Here is a 27460-nt window from a genome sequence, read left to right as displayed (position 1 = left end):
GTCTTCCTATATAGTCTTTCATCAACATTCCACACAAGAAGTTTAAAGGAATTCCTTCTGCATTGTCTGGTCCTTCCTTAGCTTTAATTGCTTTATTTGAGGTCCTAGGGCTTGTGCGGATGCCTTTGAGGTATTCTTCTGCATATTTTCTTTGACTTTAGAAGACAGAAAATCAAGGGCTTTTAAAATTAATATAGCTCCTATTCCGACCTCTCAATTTCCCACTGTAGGTGTCCTTATTATTTTTGATACCATCTTTTGTCTGTTTTCCAATTGTTTGATATTTCTCCAGGAAGTTGTGAAGTATAGATGGTAATAATTGCATCCAGTGCTGCATTTGTGACATCTCCAACATTTGGTATGCTGTCATAACGGTCCCTTTGGATTTGAATTTCATCTTGTGCTACATTATAGGCCCTGTCTCCTTTGCTGTTTCCTCCTGAGTGGGTGGTTGCAGATTTCTGTGTATTATTGCCACAGATTGTTTCTTTGATCACTGCCTTTGCAGCTTCTGTCTTTGAGATCCTGAAAGGGATGTTGCTACATTTTTATACAGTCTAGGGATTTATTCTGTCTGACAGTGCTGACTAATCCTCCTAAAAGTCTGCTTTCTAATCCATGTATGTTATCAGCTAAAATGAATGAATAGAGGATTTTCTGTTTACATAATATCAAAATTAGTCAAAACTTTCAGTCACTTATATTTGCCTTGCAAAAGCTTCCTGTAAGCTTCTAATAAAAATAGTGTTACACATGTCTGTTTATTTGTTGTTTGACTGTATATATTTACCATACAAAGTATTGCATATGAATACAAATATGAGGCCAAATGCTTTTTCTTTCTTGTGCAAGTAATCCTGTCTACTCAGAATTTAAAATGTTTTTAAAATTGAACAAATATATAATTAATAGTGTAAAGGTAGTACAAAAATATGTAAAAATTGTTCTTGTGTTGGGTTTGATGGCAGGGTTTTGGTAGCAGGAGGGCTGCAGGGGTGGCTTCTGTGAGAAGCTGCTGAAAGCTTCACCTCTGCCTGAGTGAGTCAATGTCAGCTGGCTCCAAGAGGAGGCTGGCCAAGGTTGAGACCATCAGTGGTGGTGGTAGCACCTTTGGGTTAACATATTTATGAAGCAGGCAACAGAAAGAAATTTTCAACACCAGCAGCAGTCAGAGTGGAATAAGTGTGCAGTAGAAACAGCTTTGCAGACCCCAATGTCATTGAAGGAGGAGGAGGAGGCAGAGGTGCTCCAGGTGCCGAGCAGAGATTCCCCTGCAGCTAGTGGGAACCTTTCATTACATTTTCTCTCCCCTGTCCTGACAGGGGAGAGATGGGAAGTGATAAGAATGGCTTTGGTGGGCACCGGGCATCCAGTCAGGGTCAATGTACCGTGATTCTGGAAATTTGATTTGAAATGAAAAACCTGTCATTGTTGTGCTTGAATATTACAGTAATGTGATTGACTTCACTGGAACTTCCAAATACTGGCATAGATTTGTGTAGTGGGTTGGCTTTGGCTGACTGCTGGGTGCCCACCAAGCTGCTGTCTCACTCCCCTTCCTCAGCAGAACAATGAGAAAATACCATGGAAAGATCATAGATCAAGAGAAGGACAGGGAAGCCCTCTAACTAATTATTATCATAGGCCAAGCAGACTTGACTTAGGGAAATTAATTTATCACCAATTAATAACAGAGTAGGATAAAAATAATTAAAAAGAAACCTACAATCACCTCCTGCTCACTCTTTCCTTCTCTCAAAGCCCAACTTCACTCCTGAATCTTCTTCATCCTGCACTGGAGTGATGCAATGGTCTGTGGAAAGGGGGTTGTGATCAGTTTGTATCACCTTTTCTCTGTTGCTCCTTATCTGCTTCAGACATTCTTTTATTAGCTGGTCCAGCACAGGTCCTTTCCATGGGGTGCAGTCCTCCAGGAACAGAGGGTTCCAGCATGCAGCATCCCCCATGGGTGACATGTCCTGCATCAAAACCTGCTCCTGTGGGAGCTCTTCTCCACAGACCACAATTCCTGCTTGAACCTGCTCCAGCGTGGGTGGGTTCCCCACAGTCTGGAGCGGAATACCATAGTCTTGTCTTGGGACTGGAGGTGAATGTCTGCACTTGGAGCCCCTTCTCCCCTTCTCTCACCTTGGGTCTGCAGGGCTGTTTTTTTTGTATTTTCTCACTCCCTTCACACAGTTGCTGTGCAGTGTTTTTTCCCCTGTCGTAAATAAGTGAACACCAAGGTGCCATAAGCATTCTGATAAGCTTAGCACTGGGTAGTAGTGGATCTGTCTGAAAACTGGCTGGAGCTGTCTCTGTCCAGCAAGGACAGCTCATGATGCCTTCTCACAGAAGCACCCCTGCAGTCCCCACCATGCTACCAAAACCTTGCCATGTAAACCTGGTACAGTGAGATGAGTCTGTAGTGAAAACTGCACTTCCAGTATGTATGAAGAACTTTGTGGGTGGATTCTGAGGTTGTCCTTCTTTATGGAACCAGCTATGTGAGGTTATGTTTCCCTTAGTCTCTCACTGTTAGAACTCAGAGGAGAAATGATGTTATCTGACACTCTGCTATCAGTATTCTGACTACTGATTCGGGTTAACTACAGAACTTTCTAGTGCAACCCTTTTGCCCATCTGTGGTGCTGTAGTGAAGTCCATGAAACTTTTTGGCTGCAGGGAAGACAACTGTATGCAGCTGAAGAGCTCTGTTCTGTATCCCACACATTGTTCCTTCTGTATGTCCCAGGCCATTCCCTTAGAGCCAAGGGATCATTTCAGGGTTGTTTTTACATCTCATATTTAAAAGACAGAGAGAAGAAGAAATTTTTGAGAAGGATATATCAGGTTGCAGTCACAGAACAGAGTTTTAGGCATAAACCTTGATATGAATGTAGCACATTTGTTGTTTACATTCAGGCTTTGGAAACTCTTCAGTTGTGAAGGGAGGAGAATTGGACAGTGAGAGGTAAGCAGAACTGATTTAGCCCTGATGTATCTATCAGGACATTTTTTTTTCTTGTGACATGGAGAGCTTTTTCTGTGCTGTCCAGAGAAATACTATATTGCTTTACTGGGAATTGTCTGTGAAAGGCTAAGTCAAAGTGAATATCTAATTCTCAGCACTTGGTATTGAAAAATTGCCAAAACTGAAAATCTGGGATAACTTTAAGCTGACCATATTTAGTAAAATTTGGTGGGTTCTGGATAAATACCTTTCAGTAAATAAGCCAACAGAAACATCTTCTGATAAAGGAATTTTGTGCAGTGAAGGTTCTCCCCCACTCCAATTCTTTACTCTTAGTCTCTAGTTTTTAGTATTTTCCAAATGTGTCTTTCCAACCAGTGCAGCCTCTAACAGTAACTTAGATTTTTTTGTTTCTTGTAATGTGTTTGGTTTCTTTCCATTCCTGTTTTCCTGACATTAGGTGGAGTGGATTTCTCCTTTGTGCCATTGCTATGCTCCTTGTGATATTTCCCATGTTTACCTTTCCGAAAAAGCTCCCTCCTCGACATAAAAAAAAGAAAAAGAAGATGAATTCTGATGATGTTTCAAGTGATGATGATGTGATGAAAGAGAAAACAAGTAGCAAAACAGAAACAGACAGTTCAGTTTCTGCCTCTATGGGATTTGGAGAGAATGTGAAAGGTAAAGTTTGTTTTTATTTTAGAAATGCTTTAGATTTTGTGTGCAGGGTCATCCAGGATTGTATGAGTGTAATTGAAGGCGGTTTTGACGTCCTATATTGCTATTACATTTTGCTGTTGAGACTTTAATAGATGCTCATGCTCTAAAATGGCTAGGTGCAACAATGATTGAAAGACATTATTTTTCTTGAATGGTCGATGTTTGTGTACCTGTAACAAACATGTAGGCTATTTCCTATAGTTCCAGGACCCCACTACATGTATTTGTGCATCTTAGAGTTTGTAACTGTCACACTTGCTTTGTAGGCTGAACTTACTTCATGGAGTAAAGTGCTTTTCTACAGTGTAAGTGAAACAAGTAGAAGGAATTCTGGTACGTGGGTTCAATTACATTCATGCATTTGGGTAGGTTCATAGGGAAAGATTATTTGTTTCATATTACTTTCCTGTCTGTACTGCAAATTATTTTCTGAAGGCTAAGACAAATAAAACCTGTGCTAATTTCGAAAAGTGAAGAGATCAAAAGATTGACAAGTAGAAGAGATTTTTATTTTTATTCAAGGGGTAACCATTACTGTAAAATCTAACAGTAAGTAATAATCATTGACAAATTGCCTGGGGAAGAAGGCAGTGTTGCTACAAATTGATTAATGTGAAGCATATAGAATTTAAATTGACAAGACAGACTTGACAGAATCGTAAAATTGAGTACTATAGGGCAAGAGTGAATGTGCCTCAATGCCATTGTGTTGTTAGTGCTGTCATGTTGTCCTTGGATTCTAAGATGCAAATGCTGCTTGTGCCATTTCATTGTAACCTGATACATGCAGTGGGACTGGAAGAAACCATAAAATATCTGTTGTACCATCAAACATAAATTGAACTCAAAACTTTTAAGTGTTTGTTGAAATAGGCATTAGTGTTACTTTTTACTTGGGTATCAGGCCAGGCTATAATGATTGGCATACCTTTTAATGAAACATTTATGATCACTCTTTAGCCTAAGTAGACAAGGCTTAGCAAAACCAGCTGTTTTTAGACTAAACCCAGTGCAATTTTAAATTATGTTTGCACACCTACATATTGATTTACATTTACACTGGTTTTCTCAGGGTACCTAAAGTTACTGTTAATTTCTGCAGAAGTAAAGAAAAAAGAGGAAAGCAGAACTTTCTTGGTGTAATTTTTATTAGCTTACAAATCAGCTTCTTAAGGTACAAGGCAAGCAAAGTGAACCTCAAATACCAGTTCTTTCAGCCACGTTCCCACTTTGTTGGCAAAGTGGTTGAAAATGTGATGGAGAAGCAAGAAAAGTGTGTTCCTTCCTCCTTTGAAGACTATTCTCCATATTTGTGAGCCCCAATACATAATATTTTCTCCTCAATACGTACAATTAGTTGTGGGTTTTGTTTGCCTTCAAACCTACTGGCTTCTGATTAGTGGCAGTAGTTCAGGGTTTCTCCTGTCAGTATTTTCTCAGTAACACAGGGGATTGGGAGAGTCTAGTCTTTGCTGGACTCCTTCCCAATGATTGAAGGCAGTGTCACAGCAGTGGGACTGCTTCACCCTTAGGTGTGCCTGGTGAAGATACAGGTATGCAGATGAGCTGTGTTTGGGTGAGTTTGCTGATGCTGGTTCTCTGTTCTGGTGCATAATTTCACCTTCCAGGCCATGTTGTCCCTACAGACACAGCAGAAAAAGACAGGTATTTGCTTGGGAGAATGTTTTCTAGGACTTTCTTTTTTACAGAACTAAAAACTTCTAAATGTCTAATTTTGGCATGCGTTTCTTTGGTATGTATCTGTCTAGATGTATAACATACATTCTATTAAATTCTATATTAATATGTTAATGGAGTTACCAAAGTAGAGCTTTTACTATACAAAACTTTTAATTTTCTCTGGAGGAGAAACTTCACCAGTGAAACAAAATATGCCAAAAAGATAGCAAGCTAGTTGATAAGCAGAAAAAAGTATTTTGCTATAAGCTGATAATAGCTTTCCCATTTGGTGTCAGTTACCCTAGCAAAGAAGGCCTGCAGCAGGAATGCACTATCATTTAATTATTTTTCCAGTTTAAGTGGGCTTTATGGAATAAGCTCATGCCTCAAGCGTCTCAGCTGAGGTAATTTTGTTTATAATGGGGAGGAAAAAAGGATCATATGTGTCTAAGTCATTTAGCATTGCTTCTTCTGAGATGCAGTGAACATTTTATGCTTTCCATTGACTTTGAGAGCTTCATCTTTTTATAGCACTGTGGGCAGGAACTCCACTTAGGCAGTAGCCAGGAGACTGTTGATTTAGTAGGTCATATCTTCTGTTCTATACTGATAAATATCAATGACATCATAGTCTGCCATGACACATGTTAGTGTCATCAAATCTCTGAAATCTATGCAGCTTTGCTAAGGAAAATAGCTGTTTTCTTCTTCCAATATGATGTCATCTTACCTGGAAAGCCTGGCAAAATTATTTTTGTCTTGTTGTAACTTGTCCTGATTTCCTAATTAACTCTCTAAGTGAATGAAAAGTTGTTAAAAAGTCATGAGAGTCTTTTTTTTCTGCACTGACTGCCAGTACAAGCTGAAGAAGTAAAATAAAACTGGCTCCATCCAGAAGTAGCCTCAAACTTCAGTGACCTGAGCCTTATTTTGGCACATGGTAGAGCTGAAATCAGATAAAAAGACAGGTACAATTTTGCTTTTTCACATGTTTCGAGTTGCAAAGGCTTGGAATTCAGTTTTCTCTTACTTCTGTTTCAAGTAGAAAATGTGAGTTGAAGAATGCTTCTGAATCAGGTATCAAAAGCATTTAAATAAAAGAGTAAGTAGGTCACAGGAGGAATAAAATTGGATGGAGTTTATTGGGAAAAATAGAGGTAGTGTAGATTACATGAACTAGAGGAGATTTATAATGAAGAAACCATGGTTCAATCCCATACATGCATATACTACACGAATCTGAGCAGACAAAACTACTGTATTCATTTATTACCTAGATACCCTTAGGGTTTTGTACCATGGAAATTGTATCTGCAGTCCTTTTCACTTACCACTATAATGAAACTTACTGTGCAATTGAATAAAGGAGCAGTGTAAAGAAAGCAAATGTATATATTACTTAAAATAGACTTATCTAACCTGAATTACATAATTAATCTAATTAATGACGTATTTTGTAGCCTTTGGGGTTTTTTTAGTTTTGTCCCTATGTACATCCCTTTCTTAAAGGTAAAATATTCCTGTCTGCCTTTTCACATCTACCAGCTGTCGTATGCCTTTCTCAGTGAGTTCCTGTGAGGGACTGAGACAGGATAATAATGATTGTCAGGGCATCAGCAGAGATGAAAGAAACTCCTGAGGGGCTCGTGGCTGCAGGATAAGCCCGCTGAAGTGCTTTGCCAAGGAGTTTCTGTGCTACCTGAAGATCAGTTGACAGGGATCACAAGAGGAGGAGGAGAGAGGGGCTGTGTGTGGGGCACTTGCTTTGCTCTGTGAATGTCAGAGGGTTCAGCAGACCTTGGGCTGGAGATCCTGCAGTGCCACTGACCTTGAGCACTTCCCTCTTGTCCTTTCTTAGGCTGTCCTGAAGAGCTCAAAATAGAAAAGACTGACATAGCTCCGTGCAGTGAAGAGCAGTCCTAGCTGTGGAGCCTTGAGGACCTGCTCTAAATCAAATTAAAATATGTAATATTCATATTAAACTGGTTCTAAGCCCCTCCTCTCTTGATGGGACGTTAGGGGCTGTTCAGTGATCCAGCCACCAGCTGGGTGTTTAAGGCCTGTCCTGAGAGTTGAATGAGGTTTAAATGATGTGTACTCACATAACAAAATGACAAAATACTATTCTAGAGATTAATAATTAGTTGCAAGCAGGATATTTTTGATGTAGTTGAGTGTTGCTTTGCTAGTTTCCATAAATTCCAAATACTGACAAAGATCATGAAAGGAAGAAAATTGCCAGTAGACTAGCAAACCACTCCAGCAAGGCAGGTTTCAATTTACTCTTAGTTATGTACTAGGTTATTGGGGAAAAAAATTAGAAAGAAAATGAGATGTTAAAATTTGAGTTACTACACAGAAATATAAACATGTTTGTAGCCATGCTAAAAGATGGTTTTAGTTTTAGGAGTGTAATTGATACAGGTTTATTAGTTTAGATGACAGAATGAGGGAAATTGCAAGTTCTGTAGGTTTGTTTCTGATGCACATTTGCAAAAACCTGCAATGACTTTTGAAGATGTCTTTCCTGAAGATCAAACCTAATAGGTTTAATAATGGCCTTGAAATCAAAACAGGCTTATGGCTAGCCGTACAAAAGTAGTATGACATAGAAATGTTTTAAAAGCATGAATGATTATGTGGTGTAAAATATCCTTAAAGTTTTTAGCATTCACTACAGTTACTGTGGTTGAAAGATGAGTTACTTAATAGTACTTTTTTTATTTTAAATTCAAGTGTAGTACAGATACTGTCAGACAGAGTTTGATTGTGACCATGGGAGGAAATCAGGGAAAGTCTAATTCTGAATGTTTATATTTCCAAGTTTCTTACTATATAGCAACTTTCTCTTGTATGCTAGACAATTGCTGTTTATAAACCATGAAGATCAACTCTTAAGTGCTCCAGGTGGTGTGTATTAGTGCTGCATGCAGAAATGAAACTCTATTTCATGCCAGAATTTGCAGTAATCAGCAAAGCTGTTCTCTGAAGAGCCCTTCACATGGGTGTAAGAGAGCTTGTGCTTATTCCAAGATACTAAGTTTTATCTACTTAACAGTAGAAATCCCATTTCAAAATGCTAATTAGTTTTGAAATGAATAATGACCTTTAGCCTTAGTGCTCAGATGAGATGTAAGTAGGAGTCAACAGAAGCACAGCTCTACATACAAACACCAGAGCAAAATGTTCATTAGCTCTGCAGTTTTTTGACAAATTATTTCTTCAGTTGACTGAAAATTCCGAAGCAGACATTTTCCTGTAGCTCAGTTTTACCAGGAAGGGCAAACTTTACCAGGTATTATGATGTCTGGACCAGACTCTTTAAAATAATTGATTTAGCAATATCCTTGAGTTCAGTTCTTGGCCAAGAACTACCAATTCATTTCTACAAAGAACACTCAGTTCATCATCCTAATAAAATTATCTTTCTCTTTGTAATGACACCTTATTTTCTTCAACATTTTCAACCCAGGTGAGCAGCTGCCACTAAAGAGCTCAGTTTCCAGCAGGACCAATCCTTCTTTTTGCTTCCTGACTCCTTTCTCACAGCAGCATCAGCATGGTCATAACTCCTTGCTCCTGTTGCTTCTATTGCAAACAACATCACCTTTTTTAAAAAAAAAGTTGTAGGTGCTAAAAAGCATTAAGATCCAAATATATGAGTGGTTCTTAATATGATTTATTCATTAGTTATTTGCACCAGATTTTGTATTTAGCATTTAACATGTTTTTTTCATAGATGTAGCAGGGGAGCATTTGACTACATTAAAATTATAAACCCAGTACTCATAATGAATTCAGTATAAATTTTGACAACTGGCATAAGCTAAGACTAGATGCAGTCAGACAATTTAAGTGCTAATTTGCAGCTTGACAAGTTTTGACATGACAAGTGAAATTCTGTTTGCTTTTATATAGATAACCTACTGGAGTCAGTGGAGAAAGCGAGACAGATTTTTGTCTTGGCAACTATTAACATCAATATAATTCTTACTCAGTTGTTCTTGCTCAACATATATTTCAAATGGATGCTCTTGTTGAATTCAACTGGCTTTGATTCAAGCACTACTCCATTTCTGTACCAAGTGAAAAGCAAGTGAAAAAATCTAAACTGTAGTAGGTTAGATATAACACTTAAAAAATTGATCTTGGGTAAAAAAAGCCCCAAGGAAAAGAAGCCTTGTTTAAAATCACAGCATCTAATCCGAAAAAATTCAAGTGCTGGATAAATTTGACATCTCTGCAGGACTTAATTAAAAGTATGTAAGTGTTTAATTTAACTATAGTGCTGAATTTAACGGGGGTTTGATATTTGATTTGAGAATAATTGTAACATCTATGAATACTTTCTCAGTTTAAGTTAATGACATACTCTCATTTTTAATTGATTGCTTTATCCCTTCTGAGAATATTGAGTTGTATGTAATGTATGTTGAGATTCCTTGATATCATTGATGTAATCTTGTCATTATGCTTTGTCTGCATCATTGTAAGTGCTTTTAATTCCAGTAGAAAAATGTTTAACTAAAAATATTTTGCTTCCCCTTTCAAGTTAGGTTATTATTACCCCTGCTTTCCAAGCATGGCCCTTGAAGCAGAGTAACAGGGGGAGTATAGGATCTTTTTTCCTCCTATGGAGTGCAAAACTCAGTACTGTCAGTTCAGCAAAGTGATATGTGTTATCTCACAGAAAATCTCAAAATAAGATACCATGATAATTCCAAAATCCCTACATTTTATTGCTGTTTTTCTTTCTGTTAAGGTTTTCCTGTCTGTTCTGTGTTATTTTAACACACACCTCAGTTGTGTTTGTGCCAAGTGAGACCATGGCCCTGAGCGCGGCAGTGAGGTGGGGTCAGAGCAGGGAGCAAGGGCTGCAATCCCAAGTATGCTCTTTCCCTTCTATCTAGCAAATGTACCAGCTGCTAGCAAGCCATTATTGCCAGTCTGTCTCAAAGAAAATCAATTGGTTCTGTTTCAGTTTGCTTTTGTTTCTCACTCATTGTTTATAACATTCGTTTGTCATTTTTGTCATTTTATAGAGCTTCCAAGAGCAGCTGTCAGGATCTTAAGCAACATGACATTCCTTTTTGTGAGTTTGTCATACACAGCTGAGAGTGCCATTGTCACAGCTTTTATTACCTTCATTCCCAAGTTCATCGAGTCACAGTTTGGCATCCCAGCTTCCAATGCCAGCATCTACACTGGTAAGGCATTGCCACGTAGTGTTACCTTGCAAGGTTGGCTTTGGCTAATGAAATGAGTCAATTAGGAATGAACCAAAAATGTGTTTGTTCAAACAGGTGACTGGATCCAGCTCTCTGCATTTGCTTAGATATTCAGACTAATTTTTGATGTTTGTTGTATGTATTTAGTAAAATGTGAACCCATGTATATTGTTAAAGGGCTGGATTTTCTTTTTTTCTGCATAGACCTGGGCAGATGTTTTGCTTATTTGTTGATGGTTTTGCAAGGGGGAAGAAACCAACAAAAGCAAGCTAGAAAAACCATAGATGTGACTGCAATTTATGTGCTTCAAATGGTCTCTTAAAACTGTTCTTATTGTCTGTGAATTATGCTTCCTCTTTGATCTTTTATCTTTTTTTCCCCTCAGTGAATAGTTGATCTGTCCCATCCTTGAGTTATCTCTCTCCTCCAGTGTGGTGGTTTTCTCCTTATTTACTTATTTACATTGAGAACCATCTAGTCTAGTCAGAACTCCCCAAATTCTCTCCTACCTGTCATTTCAGGAGACCCCTATCGTGCATGTGTGGCACCTTCCCTGCTATGCCAATGCACAACCATGTCCAACTTTCAACAGAGCTACAGACCACAAATTTTTAAGCTTCACACTGCTCTGTGATAGAGGGAGATGAGAACTTGGCTACTAAAAGAGGCCAAAATATTGTGCAGAATTGGGGCCTGTGTCACATAGATGAGTTTCCTTCTCTTCTAGCTGCATCGAAGGCATTTCTCTTTATAATAATCTTTTAAAATTCTTTATAGTGCTTCTCATATAGAATAACTGCTAATTGCTAGGCAGGTTAGTTCTTTGTTCCCTCATACTTCCAGACACTGTGCCATAGGAGTAATGGAGTGGAGTGAATTGTGGGGACACAGGTGAAGTATGGAGTAAAGCTGCCCAGGGTCATCTGTCAAAAAAGGATAAAAAGTAGCAGAAGGAAGAAGGAAGGTACACAGAACTCACTTTCTAAGAACTTGTCACTTGCAGTGGCTGGAAGAAATGCAAATTTCTAGAGTGGGGAGGGGAAAAATCAGAGAAGCACCATGTGGTGCTTTCTATTTGAGAGTTTCTGGGATGAGATTTTCTTCAGGGCATGAAATCCCTGTGTAATCTGCATATAAGGAGGAAACATTGACTCAGGGGCTCTGATGCTCTCTGAAGCTTAGGGAAACTACAGACACAGGAGTTTAACTGTAATGAGTCTTGATGGGTTGGCTACACCATAACTTACTTCATTCTCAAGATAAACTAGAAGCATTCTTGCCAGAAAAAGTACTCAACAACCAGTACATTAAAAGAGGTAAAACTAGTGTAACCTTGCCCAAAGTGTGATGCTATTAACATCTGTTGTTTCCCCTGTAATAAATTACTTGATAAAGACTATTATAATTAACCAAACATATCAGGCTGGCTGGATGTGCAACAAATACAAGTGAGTGCTGCTTCTACAATCCCAGCTTTTAAATTCAGCATTGAAATCAACGGTTATTAATTTTATAGATAATTTTTTGTAGGGAGGTTGGGGAAGGGAAACTTGGAAATTCTGTATTAGATTGCTACGGACTAATAAAGTCAAAGACATGCCAAGTTCACAAATTTTCTGGTTAGTAAAAGGAGAATTTACATATTATTTACATTACACATTTATGCTTAATACGCACATTGCCAGCTGAGTACATATGCTTCCCAAATCTCTTCATGTAAAGATTTCACTGGCAATTTTATTGTCTTCTAAGCAGCAATTAATTAAGGCTTAATTTCTTTCAATTTTAAAGCAACACTGGTGTTTATCATCATCGAAAAACACTATGTGACAAATTTCATGTTTTGAATTTGTGCAGCTTCTACATTTAATTTCTGCTCTTGGAAGAAGGACTGGTTTTTATTCTGTGAAGACTTACTGTTTAGAATCTTCCTCATGAAATGACATTTTATTCTATAATGTGGTGGCAGGATAATTAAGGTGCCAGCTGTTTTCCCCTCTATTGTTGCTTTCACAGTCTCAACATTTTGATAAATATAATGTCCCTTTCACCTTTAGACATATTAGCAGAGAATAAGTATGCTTTGCAGTAGTCCTAAAGGTATTTGTAAGTGATAGCCTTACTGGCTTCTTTAAGAGGCAGCATCTCTAACAATTTGGATCATCAAGTGTAGCTTCTCTGTAGATGCAGCTGCCACAAGTAGTTCAAATTCCATGTTTATGTGGAATGCATCTTTATTGGCAAAGCCTTTAATTGAAGACCTCCTCACATGTCAGTGAGAAACAAAAGATGGGAAGAAAAGTACAAGACATTTGCTGACTTTGCTACCACCTCAGGACCTAACAAGTGGGGACAACCTGGTGCTATGTTGCTGAACCTTAAAACTGCAGCAGCAGAGCAACAGAGGTTTCATAGGCACATCTTTCTGTCTTAAACTTACCCTAATTCTATTATCTTAATATTTTAAATTGTGTTTGATTGGTTTACACTCTACTTATCTCTGGAGACATGAAATGCTGAGGTAGGAATTGTGGAATCATAGACTCAAGGTTGGAAAAGACCTCCAAGATCATCAAGTCCTACCTTTGACCAGACACCCCCATGTCAATAAACTGTAGCACCAAGTGCCACTCTTAGTCATTTCTTGAGCACCTCCAGGGATGGTGACTCCATCACCTCCCTGGGCAGCCTGTTCCAGTGGTTAAACACCCTTTCAGTGAAGAAGTTCATTCTAGTGTCCAGTCTGAACCTCCCCTGGCTCAGCCTGAGGCCATTTCCTCTTCTCCTGATGCTAGTTGCCTGGGAAGGTGCTATTCAGCTTGAGTAAGGTATACAGAAGGCAGAATTTTCAGCCAGGCTTGGGTGTGCAGTCCCAGGTGGGCAGGGCTCTGAGGTCCTACTTGATGTTAGTGCTTGTGCTTCACTGGAATTAATCGTGAGAATGGGAGGAGGAAGATTTGTGTCCAAATCTGGATTTCTTCAAATTTTCAGTGGTTAAACTGTAGCCCTTCTCCCCATTCTAAAATAAATACAAAACAATGTTTCTGCTTCTAAGTACAATAGTTCTCTTATAGTGCTTTGGCTGCTGCTAATATGATAAGGAGCCTTTTATAAATTCTTTGACAGCACTCCAGAGGTTTGAAAAGTCTGACTCAGTTTGCTAGCAGAGAATCAGACAATGGAGATCTTATTGCAGCATTTGCAGTCATCTAATTACGGAATTAAACCAATATTTATGTTTGATGCCATTTCTGTAGGTCCTGTTTTAATGTTGTTCAAACTTCTTCCTGGCAGGTGTGATTATTGTCCCAAGTGCTGGTGTTGGTATTGTCCTAGGTGGCTACATTATAAAAAAGCTGAAACTTGGTGCAAGAGAGTCTGCAAAGTTGGCTATGATCTGCAGTGGTGTATCTCTGCTGTGCTTTTCAACACTCTTTATTGTTGGATGTGAAAGCATTAATCTAGGGGGAATAAATATACCTTACACAACTGGGTAAGTATCTTGGATGATTATCTCTGGCAAAAGCAGCTTTTTTCAATAAGCCTGATCTAGAAACGTAAAAAATGTTGATAGTATTGTGATATAAAGACATGCTGTTAGTGTGTGGCCCTTGTTTTTTACGTCTGGTTTATACTGCAGTTTATGCAGTAACTCACCTTTTTGAGGAGTGAGAAAATGCTTTAGAACGGCCTTCAGTGATGCAGAAAAATAAGAATAGTGTCCTCTGTTGATTACTTACAATTTACTTAGTGTTTCAAAATGTTTTCTGCTCATAAAAATTGTGGAAAAAACTAAGTGGATTATGAAGGTTATTTCTGAATGGGTTTCTTAATTATCACCTTAATAGTATTTTAGGTCTACATTCCTTATTTGAGAGGAATCACTTGGGCATGTGCTACTGACATTAGTGATGTGCACTGTTTCTGAACCCCTTTCTAGTTGTGTGAATGCCCTCCAGGGCTTGCTTGATCATCATCAAGACAGGAGCTAGACCATATTCCCTAAAGTTTTATAGAGAGTGAAGAGGACTACAATGAGGAAGAAGGTGTGGATGTAGGAAGGACTTGGGAGTGAGGAATTTAGGCTGTGGCATTAAGAAATTCATGGAAGGGCATAAAAAAAGAAAAAGGGTATTTGGAGGGAAGGCAGTGTGGTAAAGCTTGAGACATTTTCACTGGAAAGGGATTCCATAGAAGCCTGATCACAGGCTTTTATTTTCTTTCTTACTTTGTACATGAGTTTTCCTCAAAATTGCCTTCTTCATGTAGGAACGGAGTAAGTGTTTGGAGAGTGTGAACCTATCTTAAGCAATGTTTTTTCCCTTTGCTTTTACATCTGAGGCGTGTCTACCTTTTAATTATGACCAGGTGCTGGGTATCAGATTCATTTGTATATTTGCTTTTGGGGCTCAGCTCAGAACTCCTAATATTTTGAATAGAATGTAGGGTGTGGAGCAGAAAAAGAGAGGATGAAATGGAGAAGAAATACAGTCGGGCAGAGGGATAGCAAGTGAAAAACAAAGAGGTAAAATGGGAAGCAAGGGAGGAAGAAAATAGGCACTGTTTACCCAGAGAATGTTTTGCATTGCTTGTTGCTGGGTGTTACTACACTGCTGTCAAACCTTAGTGCTAAAGCAAAGAAAAGCAGCAGCTGAAAGCCAAGAGCTGATGTGATGATGTTACTTCTTTGTATTCCTAAGACCTAGAGTTAAAGCTTACTGCTTAGGGGCTGTCAGTAGAAGGACGTAGCATGGTGGTATATCCTTGTTTGAGCTTAGTGTGTGGAAGAAGGAGAGGAGAGGGAATGCTTTGATTGTCCACCTGCTGTTAATGCTTGTGAAAGCCTGTGGGTGTAGATGAAGAAATGAAAATTAATAGGAATGAAAACATAAATTTCAGATAGGAATTAGTTGGTCTGTGTGGCAAGTCAGAATGTCACTGCCTGACTAATGAGAAGCCTGTACCTTTCTGTTTGGAGAAGAAGTCCCATTTGGTTTAAATCTATTTCTAAACTGAAGACAAGGTGTACTATTGTCATGTAACTCATAGACTTCATGCTGGAATTGTAAGAGTATCTGAATTTTTTTTAGTAAGTTGTTAAGTAATAACATTTGCATTAAATACATAGCATCAATTGAAATAGGCATCAATTCACTGCTGTTGTTCAAGTCTGCAGTAGCATTACTTCCTTACCACCTTCATCTAATTGTTCTTATTGAGAAAAGAGGTGAGAAATAGTAATGGCAAAATTTTAGCAACTGTTGATATATATAAACACTTTTAAATCAGTATAAAAGTCATATTAACTGTAATATCATCAGAAATTGAGAATTACCAGCATGGTAAGTTACAAAGCATGGTTCAGCTAGATTTTTTTAACACAGAGATGAAGTCCACATTTATTATCAAAATGACAGTAAAAAGGCAGCACTACGCATAAATTAATCTTGTATATCTGACATGAGAAGCATTCTCTTAATCCTCATGATCAATCATTTGATAGCTTCAAATCGCTTACTTAGTAGGCAACTCTGTAACTCAGCCATCAAAGAATGTTGTTGGCCATGGAATAAAAAAAAGCATGCTTTCATTTTGAGTTTAATAAAACACATACTTCATTCACTTCTTGGACTGTAGCACAGCATAGGGATGTCAAAGCCAGTTCAATGGGCAAGATTGGATAGGGAAAGCAGTAGAGCTGCCTGATTTAGGATAAAAGTATTGCATGATGCTCTACCCTAATATGGCAATGCCAGGTCTGATATCTCACCTACCTGCACTGGCAGCAACCCAGAGAACTCAGATACATTGGCCAGTGTAAACATACCCCACAGGATAATTTCTGGACAAGTATGTTCATTTCTACTGTTTGTTTTTTATACATTTAAACAAAGTTTTTTTTTTTTTTTTTTTTTGGTGGCTGAGCCATAAACCATTACAAAGGAGAGGGATGATCTAGGTTTCATAGAAGTAGAAGTGTGTGCATACCAGTACTCAGAAAAGTAGGTAGTGACATTTCATAATTCAGTATGTTTCATAACTCAGTATTTTTCTAACTGTACCAGCTGCAAGGAATTGGATGGGACCTGGAGGCATGCAGAGATTAGAATATATTAGAAAGGATTTTCTGCTGTTTTATGTTGGGCACGAGCAGTTTTGCTGTTGTTGGCGTGTCATCAGCATTTCTGTTCTCAGGAAGATCAAGGGCACCTCTGTATTACATATCTCAGCATTTTAGAACCTATTGTTCCGTGCCCCAGCCTTGTTCTGAGAGCATGTTTGATATTTGAATTGCAGTGTAAGGAGCCTTACGTCAAACCACAACATGGCATCCCTTCTCTTGCACTATAACAGCATCCAGGTAGGAAGTCCTGAATGAGTGAATGGTCTGGACAAGTCCAGATGGCTTTTAAATATTTCTAAGGAGGGAAGCTCCACAGCCTCTCTGGGCAACCTGTGTCACCACCCAGTCACTTTCACAGTGAAAATGAATACTGTTTCCTGGTGGTTGTAGGGAGCCTCCTGTGTTTCAGTGTGTGCCCATTGCCTCTGTTCCTGGCACTGGGCACCACTGAAAAGAGCCTGGCTCTGTCTTCTTTGCATCATCCCTTCACATATTTATAGGCATTGATGAAATCCCCCTTTTCCAGGCTGAACAGTCTCAGCTCTCTCAGCTTTTCCTCAGAAGAGAGATGCTCCAGTCCTTTCATCATCTTTTTCACTGGTCTCTCTCTGGTATATCCATGTCTCTCTTTTACTGAGGAGCCCAGAACTGAACCCAGCATGGCAGGTGTGGCCTCAGTAGTACTGAACAGAAGGGAAATAGCAGAGATCAGCTGCTTTGATTTTTTTTCAGAGCTATCTCTTGCATATATTGTCATATAAGGCAGCTAAACAGCCCTCCATGGTGAGCTTACTCATAGTGACAGATTCCTGGATTAGTTCAGTTCCACCTCTCACATTTCTGATATGTTATGAATCAACACAGAGTCTTTTTAATTGCTTTGTGTTGTTTTGGTGCAATTAAAGTTTAGTTAAAGCATGCAGTTGACTTACCTGAGGTATTTCACATAAAATATGTTTATATTCTTCCACTTGTATCACCAGTTTGAGTTTCTGTTATTCTTGTATCTATTTCAGTTCAATCAACCAGTAATTTCCCTTAACTTGAAAGCAGTGACTAATTGGATCAGAACAATAACAACAAAGAAGGAATCCAGCTAACACAAAGTGAGAGGGTCCCTTGTTTGACAGCTACACAAAAATTGCATCATTGCTGCAACACCAGCTGCTTGCCAACAAGGAGACTGCAGATCTCTGCCATCCAGAATGTCCTTCAATACCAAACCAAAAACACTGCTATCAAATTGAGATAATCCTTTTTATCATATAGCCCCCTATTAAGATTACAGAAACTATGTGGTGCGGTTGCCTCCCTCCCTTGGTATTTCCTCGGTCCTGTAGGTTACTACAGTGATATCAGTAAAACTATGTGCAAAATCAATTATTTGTTTAGATGTTACCAAAATATAGTTTGGTTTCCTTTTTTTTTAAACTGCATTTCATTAAAATTGTAAACTTGTAGGTTTTCCCCAGTATATGTTCATTGACTGCCAGTACAGTGATGTTTTAGTCCAAGCCCGAGTATGTGAAATAACAGGTCACAGCTCAAAAAATTTCAGGCAATAAATCTCATTTTATATTTTCCTTTTTCTCACTTTACTCTTATACCACAAACCTTCCCTGAAGTAATAGTTGAAGAGAAAAACATAATTTAGAAAAACTGTTAGAAACTAAAGTCCTTTATATTGTTAGTCACATCTAATAAAGGTCTTCTCTTTATCAGCTTTACTAGCATTGTGTCATGGAGACATGGAACAGTCTCCCTGAGAAGTGAACAAATGCAGTCTATCAGATGGGGTTCTGGGTTTTGTCCCAGCACATGTTTAGTGAACTTGCAGTTGAATCTTATTAATGGAAAGAGCAGTATCATTGTTTGTAATTGAAAGAGTAGTTCAGGAAGTGCTGTCATTTGGGGCTGGTTACTGTTTGTGTGCTCATGCCTGACTGGTGTCCTTGGAGCTCAGGTGCAGCAGTGTTGCAAGTTGGCAGTAACTCTGCTGAAACAAGCAGAGCAGCTCTTTCTCAGACATCCCATGTTTCTACGTCAGCTGCTGCATTGAAACTGGACTGCTTTTCCCACAGATCAACTCCTGGGCAGGACGTACTAGCTTTGGTGAAATTTCCCTAAGAACCTGCCCTTGATGGCTGATGCAGGTAAATCTGTGATGTGCTGTGCTGTAATTCAGGGATAAATGTTTTGTTTTCCTTTGTGGAAAGTAGGCACCCTTCCAGTGCCAGAAGGCAGGATTAGTAGAGTCCTTTGGTTCAACTTACTTCCAGAAAAATGCATACCTTCAAGAAAAAATGATTCCTTCCTGAAAGAAGTGTTGAAGAAATCTGTTGTAGTATGTGCTGTACGGTTGATCCCATATGATCAAAATGGGGTTACACAGGCACATGTTAGTAGAGATTTCACATCCCCAGCATCTGAAACTCCTTCATCCTTCGTTTGTTTCCCACCACTGGAAGAGGAGTGAACAGTGAGTGAAGGGTGAAGAGATAATGAAGATGAAAGCATGAGCGTCTTAAAAGTGTCTAACGAACTTTTGGAAATGCAGTTAGTAGATGATTTTGTGTATTACATGTTCTTGAAAGGATGAAAAAACCCAAACCTCTCTGTGTGCAAAGTATTTGCTCTAAGCAGCAAAAAGAAATTCCCCAAATAAGCCTGACAGTGTTATGCTGAGGACAAAAGGTGGTGAAAGCTGGAGAGAAGAGCTTGCAGTAACTTGTTATTAATTTGAGCATATTTGCTTTGTGTATCTGTAAACTTAAGTCATCTTCCAGGACAAACAAAAAAATGCCCCTGAGATTACATTACAGAGTGGTCTCAGTTCAGTTTCCAATTTCATGCTTCTCATTTCTTGCATGCCTGATTTCATTCACTTTTTTTTTAAGCTGATTGCCTAACCTCTGCGTCATGGTAATGTTCAGCAGTGCAGCTGAAGGGAGTTGGCCATGTAAATAGAGCGAGACAGGGAATGGGTTCTCCTGCCTGTGGAACAAGTCTACCCATCTGTTCCTGAGAAGGGTTTTAGGTGGTGGAGAGATAAAAGATCAGAAGAATTTGTGCTGCAGGGTGAGAGAGGTTGGAGAGTGGAACCTGAGCTGTGCCTTTACCGGCAGTCTGGGCTGTCCCTGGACCTGGTCCTGTGCAGTGTGGCAAAGCCCTGTAGTCAACAGGAACACGGTACAAGGGTCTCCCAGACAGGTTGTGGAGTCTCTCCTTACACTGAGTGTTCAGGTATCTGGGACATCCAGCTCAGCAGGCTGACCAGGATTTCGTAAAACTCCAAAAATGCTGCCTCTTCTGTTGGTGTGAAAAGCTTTTGTCACTGTGCTGTGGAGATTTGTACGTTCTGAAGAATGTTTTGATGATTTGGGATTTTTTTTCCACTTGGAGAAAAATTTATGTTGAGAGATTACTAGAAAAGCCTGCCCGTTGCTATATGATGTGTTGCTGCATACTGCTGATTGAAATCCAGCAGGGTATAATATGACAAATTTCAGCTGATAGATGAGAAGGTGACAGAACCACTACCAGTCCTGGATATTTAACTTCCTGCTCAAGCTGAAACTTGTTTCTAAAAGTGCACCTTGTTTGTTTATGGAGCAGAAACAAAACACTCAGATGCTTTGGTTAGCATCCAACTAAACCATAAAGTGTAAAATAGTTCCAAGAGCTAAATTTGTGAATCTGATTTGTGTGATCAGTAGACAGTCAATAAATATTTGAACTACTTAGTAATATTTAATTGTCTTTAAAAGTGCACAGCTGGGAACACAAGCATTTCAGCAAAAGCAAATAGTGGTGTAATAAATACAAGAAAATTGTCAAGTGGAATGCTCTGAGCAGCAGTCATGCTGCTGAGTGTCACTAACGACAGCAGGTGAGGTGACACACAGCATGGGTGACGGTCACTGTGTGCGAAATGGCTCCTGAGCCAAGCCTTTGGTCTAGTCAGGGGTAGAAGATGGGAGCAGAAGAACATTCCTTGTGATCCCTGGGGTAGCTGGGATGCACTAAGTCTGCTGCTAGTTGTTTGTCTTCAGACAGACATGAAACCACCAGCAACCCTTGTGAGGCTCTGCAGCCATGGCAGTCTGTGTGCGTGTGTACAGTATCTTGAGGATGCAGCCACAAACCCAATCCAGATTCCGTTCAGCTCCTGCCTGGCTGAGGAGGTGCTGAAATTCCCTGGATATCTATTGATCGGCTCAGAGCAGAGGTACTTGAGGTAGTTTTAAACAGCAGTGGCCATTGAGCGGTACTGAGAGCAGGACAAACAAGACAGAACACTTAATTCAGCATTACACTGTAGTGCTCGGTGTGGAGTGGTTGTGCATTCCAGTATAATTCTCAGACATTAATCATCCTCAGTATAATCATCAGACAGTTCTCAAGGACTACTGAAGTGAAGTAAGCTTGTTTGCATTTTGGCCAGAGCTCTCAAAGACCGAATATAGATCTGTGTGGTTTTAAAGAGCCGTGTAGGTGCAGGTGTTTAAGCTGCCTTGACTCAAGGATGGGAAAGAAGCATTTGAAATATGTCCAAATCCATAAGGGATTTGGGCTTTGGATACATTTTGGGTAATGGTCTAGGGAATCAGAGTGGTGATTGATTTACAGACATTTAGTAAAAGCACAGCAGTCTTCCAGATCTAGAGAACTTCCTGTAGATACTACATATTTGTATAAGTAATTGTTGAAACAAAGCATTGTTTTCTGAACAGCTGTTGGTATGTGGGAAAAGGTGCCTATTAGTTCACATTAGTTCACAGAATCCTTACATCTTTTCATTGAGTCTTTCATTAGTAATCAACAAGAAATTACTGCATTTTAAAATAGACATATAAAATAGCGGTGTCTTACTTTATAGAGGAAAAAAAAATAACCCAGGGTTAAAATATACCTATTACCTAGCCAAATATTATATAAATTTTAAACTCTGGTATTATTTCTTTTATTGTGTTTTTAGTTGACGGCAAGGATGATGACTTGGGTGTTCATCTTTATTGTTTAAGTCATATACATAACCTAGAGTTAACGCAGTGTTTGTCTAATAATCACCTCTCAGTTCCAGAGTTAATGAGTAGGATGTTTGCTCTGTCTGTACAGGAGAATGTGGATATCTGTGTGTGCTCTACTAGCATGTTCTTTTTCCTTTCTTCAGTCCCACTCTTGCCATGGCCCACAGGAATCTGACTGGAAGCTGTAATGTTAACTGTGGATGTAAGATTCATGAGTACGAGCCTGTCTGTGGATCAGATGGAATAACGTATTTTAACCCTTGCCTAGCTGGCTGCATCAATAGTGGAAACCACAGCACGGGGGTAAGTGCTTCACCCACCATCCACACACAACCCCTGAGTAGCCCCTTGGGACCAGTGCAGATTGAAGACTTCTCTGTTCCTGGCTCAAGCATGCCTACTCTGAGCTTCAGAGAAGTTCTCTGCAGGTGACTCATGCATCTCTGAGCCTTTCCATGATTTAAAAGACTGGCAATGCTGTTACTGCATGGTCCCAACCCACTTCCTTTAGTTATGTACCAATTTGAGGCACAGGTTCATTTGTACTTAGTGAATTCCCCAGCTGAGTGAGTGCAAAGGCCATGGGATTGTGGGGGCTGGTGTTTCCTATACAGACCCCAAAGATCTGCATGCCTGCTGTTCCTGCGGGGCTTGGAGAGGGTACCTTGAGTCAGTGTCATATAACTCAGCTTTCTGCCAACATAGGCAGCCATGTCAAACTGTTTTTTCTTCAAGCTCAGTCTTACATTTTGGAGCAGTTTGGGTTTTTTTGTAACTCTTTGAATTGAAAGAAGAATTTGACTCCTTCAGGTAGCTGGAAGTGTTTTAAACTCGTGTTTAAATTTAATCAGGATTTGTTTCAAGTCACTGGTGTTTGTGTCAGCCTCATAATTTTGGATAAGTAGCTCTTGAACCTGCACTGGTGCACTGATAGGTCTGTGGTTTGCCTGGCTAGGTAAAGACTGCCCATGTATTCTGCTCTTGTAAAACAGTTTGCTGTCCCATGATCTTTTTCTAAACCTCTTCCAGGCTAAATGAAGGTTGTCATCAAGCTCAAGTAACCAGAACTGAAAAGATGTTAATAATCCACTTTCTTTCTTGGAAATACATTACTTTTTACAACCCAGAGTTCTAGTCATGCTGAACTTGAGAAGGACATCCTGCTGGTAAAACCAAACCATGGAAATTTGGCAGTTTCCAGGACTGGGCACAAGAAGACAGTTGAAAAGTAGAATCTGACTTAAGTATCAACAGAGTGTTATGGTCATATTAGTTTCCTTAAAAAATGAACTCTGAAATTCTTCTGTTACAGATCTGTCCTTTAAAAAAAGATAATTAAGAAAGACAAAAAGTAATGTAAACATTGATTTTCTTAGGGCTTGAGTGTGCTTCTTGAAGACTTACTTAGAAAGTATCAGTTGCCTGTGAGCCAGCCTGTGGAGCAGGAGGATATTAGGTCCAACACTGTGTTTTCTTAGGTCACCTGAATGGTCTGAAAAAGCGTGTTCATACATAGATGCCACTGAGAACAGATTCATTTTCCTTAATTTTTTTTTCCCTCTTTAGATTATCTTGCTGGTTTCTAGAGAAAATTGTTTTGACCAATTGGAAAATCCTGCAGTGTGAGCCTGTGGTTAAATTTCAGTGTCTATATAATCTAATTTGTGCTTTGCTGGATTGAGACAGACTTGATCTTTGTTGCATTTCACCTGATACTGAACTGGCACAATTAATTTATTTAGTAGGGAAATACTCTGAGAGTGTGTGCTCTTCACTACGGATTTTGAAACATGCTATTACATCTTATGATTTAAGAAAAGATGCTTCATGGCCTGAAGTTTTAACTCAGTAGCTAATGATGAATAGAATAGGACTGACATTGCTTGGAAAAGGCTTTTTTTAAAATTAAATAATCCTTTTTTATGGTACTTTTAAAAATGACAAATATAAGTTAGTACTGCTGTGTAACACACAAAATGTTGCTAACATATAATATTTGGATTTAAGTTTATAATACAGAGTGTTTTCAAAATTAACCATTTAAAAGTTTGAAGTACGAGGAAAGGATACCAGTATACAGTTCATACCTGTTTTATATATATATATATATATATTTATACATATATCTATTCCTATAGTCTTAAGTATTTCTGACATGCTATGTTTGTCTCATTAAATAAACAGACTTAGCTTTGCTAGTGATGAACCAAGACCGTGTAGTAAAGAGGTCGAATTTCTGTAGGATTCCTATTTGGCATTTGCATTTGGAAGCAATAAGGAATTTAGGTTGAGGTACTGGTAGAAAGAAATCAGGTACTCATGTGATGTTAGAGTGGAGTGCTGCCTTGAGAAACCAGAATCAGTCTTAGGCTTTGTTTCTAAGCAATGTTGGGCAAGTCACTTAAACAGAACTCCCCACTGGTCATCAGTGTTGTATTCTTCATGTTCTGGATGATGAACATGAGCAACAACCAGAAGTACCACTTGTGGATGGACTGCCTAAATCCGTATTTGAAGGCATGAAAAGTTACATTTAGAATATATTTAGTTTGGTATAGTTCTGAAAAAAAGGTTTCCAGTTGTCTCAAATTAATCACCCATGTTTGTGAAATCTTTGATCCATTTCAGTTACTTTACTACAAAATGGAGATAACATCAATACTTGTTAACTGTTTTGAAGATAAATGACTCCTTTTTGAAAGAGTTAAGCTATAATAGTGAGTGTTACAGAAAATCCAAATGAAATATGGGTCCTTCCATCTTTGTAGTGGAATATTCTTAGTCTGAGGGAAAAAATACCTGATGCTCACATTTTGAAAATGGGAGGTAAAATACTAGATAAAGATATACAATATTAAGACGTTCAGCTAAATCCCATGGGGAAAAAAGTGCAAGGCCTCATGATGGCATGAATGCATATAAAGGTATACATTAAAATTGACAAACAGTCATGATTTGGATGTGTCTTGATGTCTAAGTGCTTATATTCACTATCTTAAGATGATTTTATAACTTCTCTGCCTGTGTGGCCAAAGGTTTGATGAATGAAAAAATTGAAACAGAAAGCTCCTTCCTGTAACATCACATATGGCCAGTTTGTTCTGTAGCACTGGAATATTCTGATCTGCTGCACACCTTTGCCATGCATTAAATGAAAACAGAAGTAGCATAATGTGAAAGAAGGCTATTTCTGTTCTAACTCTTCCTCCCCATGTTCAATTTACAGTCCCATTTGCCTGTGAAATGCTACTTCTTAATTCAGTCTGTTTTTCTTAATTTCATTCTCTTTGTCCATTCAGGAAACTCTCAGTGAGTCCTCCAGTCTCACTGTTTTAGTCTCTGCTTTCCCTTTATTCTCTGGTTTTGCTTCTGCCCAGATCTATGCCCACATCCAGGTGGAAGGTGCTGACCTTCAAGGATGAAGTGCAGCTAGTTGCTCTTTGGCCAGATCTGGGTAGCCTTCCATTAACATGGCAGAAGACACTGCCTGAATATGAAAGTCAGCAGCTTGCTGAATTTCAGAATATGGCATTGTCATTGAGGAACGTTTCCTCACATATTTTGTAGTACTATAGAAACAGTCTTTTTATCCAGCCTCCATGTCAGAAGGGATTGAATTATTTTGTCAATATTTCCCAAATATATTTCAGATTTTTTTAAAACTCAGACTAAATAAAGCAATGGAAAGGCAGTGTCATCACAGGGAGTTCTGCCAGTTTTAAAATTACTTTTTACTTGTGCTTGAGGTAATGATGCTCAAGGCACAAGATCCTCAGGAGAGGACTGTCGTACAATGTCTGTTTGCAATGCCTTTCTTACCTGTATTTTTCACATGGAAATGTTCTTTTTTGCTCTGCCAGGTCAGAAATTACACAGAATGTGCCTGTGTGCAGAGTCGCCAGGTGATCACTCCGCCGACAGTGGGCCAGCGCAGCCAGCTGCGACTGGTGATTGTCAAAACCTACCTGAATGAGAACGGCTACGCTGTGTCTGGGAAGTGTGATCGAACCTGCAACACGCTCATCCCATTCCTCATCTTTCTCTTCATTGTAACCCTTATAACAGCATGTGCCCAGCCATCAGCAGTCATAGTGACACTCAGGTGAGAGCTCAGTTATGTTTTCTAAGTACTTTGGCCATGCCTGCTATCACCAGTGCCTGTCAAGCTTGTGTATCCTTGAAAAGTGAACAGAATCCTTGTGTAACCTTAAAAAGTGAAAAGGCTGACAAAGGGTAGGGTGAAATCTGTTTGTATTTAGAATATGTAATATGATAATCCACTTTAGGAAACATGAAGTGTGCAGTAAATTCCAGGTGCCATATAGAGAAAACAAGCAAAACATCATGGAAGAAAATTATTACCTCCTGAAAAAATTTCAACCTTCTTGAAGCAATGGCTTGGATTTTCAAATGTGAATGAAAAAAGATAGTATTGAAAATTATCCTTTTCTCATTCTTTAAACTGCTCATTCCTGCTACATGACTGGTTTTGAGTCTTCCTTTTTTATCTTCACAAGAATTTTGAACTTGTGCTGTAGTAGTGGTGTTATTGCCACTACTTCAAGGAGAGAGAACAACACAGCCTTTGTAGGAAAAAGGCAATGGCATTTATTTGTCAATTTGGAAAAAAAAAAAAAAAATTTTTGGCTTTTCCCATCTCTACCATCTAGTTTGATAAACATAATCATTCCCTGTAACATCTTCGTCCATTTAAAACATAGTTCCTGTAAGTGAAGTTCTGCTGATTTTTAAAGAAAAGTGAGCTGAAAAAATGCAGTATGGTCTACTGCTAAAATACATTTGTGTTTGTTTAATCTATTTTGCTGCTGTTTGAAGAGAAGGAGGAATTAGAGGAAAATTATATAATTATTTACTAGAATTTGCAAAGCATATCGATAAGTGTTGGTTCTACTGGTAATAGGAGGACAAAGAATGGTTTAAGGATGTCTGTTTGGTTTGGGATCTGAAGCTGAAGAACTCAGAGTTGAAGAAGTAAGTTCTTTTCAGATGAAGATGAGTTGGAAGATAAAAAAAGGAACAAAATAGTTCATCTGGAAGGGACCTTCAATGAAGAAAGAGCCATAGAATCTGAAGGAGTTTGAAGGGACATTAAAAGCTACCTAGTTCCAACATGCTGTCACAGACAGGAACACCTTTCTTAGACCAGATTGCCCAGAAATCCATCCAGCCTGACCTTGAACTCTTCCAGGGATGCAGCATCCACCACTTTTCTTGGCAATCTGTTCCAGTGCTTCACTGCACTCACAGTGAAGAATTTTCTCCTAATACCTAATCAAACCTACTGTCTTTCAGTTTGAAGCCATTGCTCCTTGTCATGTCACTGGTAAATAGTCTCTCTAATCATCCAGTCCAACTGCCTGACCACTGCAGGACTGAGCAGAAATGAAAATGTGTTAGTAAGGGCATTGTCCAAACACTGACAGGCATGAGGCATTAATCACCTCTCTAGAAAGCCTCTTTGTAGTGGCTTCCCAGTGTTTGAGGTACTCTTCAGGAGCACACCTAGAATGATCCAGATTGCAAATGGGCATCCTGTCCATGAGACCAGGTTAGAGCTGGTCTGAAGTAAATTCCTGCAAATGCTTGAAATGCTTGTGGTGTTTATGTCAGGTCTCAGCACTAGCTGTTTAGCTGCATTAATTGCTGACATAGTAATTAATGCAGCTTTTTTTACACAAAACC

General features: G+C 39.0%; 1 protein-coding gene across 1 annotated transcript in view; it reads left to right on the top strand.

Annotated features, from left to right (window-relative positions):
- The window catches only part of SLCO5A1 (solute carrier organic anion transporter family member 5A1), a 72066-nt gene that overhangs the window by 35627 nt on the left and 8979 nt on the right, over positions 1-27460 (top strand). Inside the window, exons 3-7 of the mRNA XM_033061200.1 lie at positions 3435-3655; positions 10417-10581; positions 13898-14096; positions 21901-22060; positions 25618-25859. Coding sequence (XP_032917091.1) covers positions 3435-3655; positions 10417-10581; positions 13898-14096; positions 21901-22060; positions 25618-25859 — 987 coding nt within the window. The remainder of the gene's footprint in view (positions 1-3434; positions 3656-10416; positions 10582-13897; positions 14097-21900; positions 22061-25617; positions 25860-27460) is intronic.

Source organism: Catharus ustulatus, chromosome 1, assembly GCF_009819885.2.
Source record: "Catharus ustulatus isolate bCatUst1 chromosome 1, bCatUst1.pri.v2, whole genome shotgun sequence".
Lineage (NCBI taxonomy): Eukaryota > Metazoa > Chordata > Aves > Passeriformes > Turdidae > Catharus > Catharus ustulatus.
The sequence above is the reverse complement of the archived record's forward strand: the minus strand, read 5'-3'. Positions and strand labels throughout refer to the sequence as shown.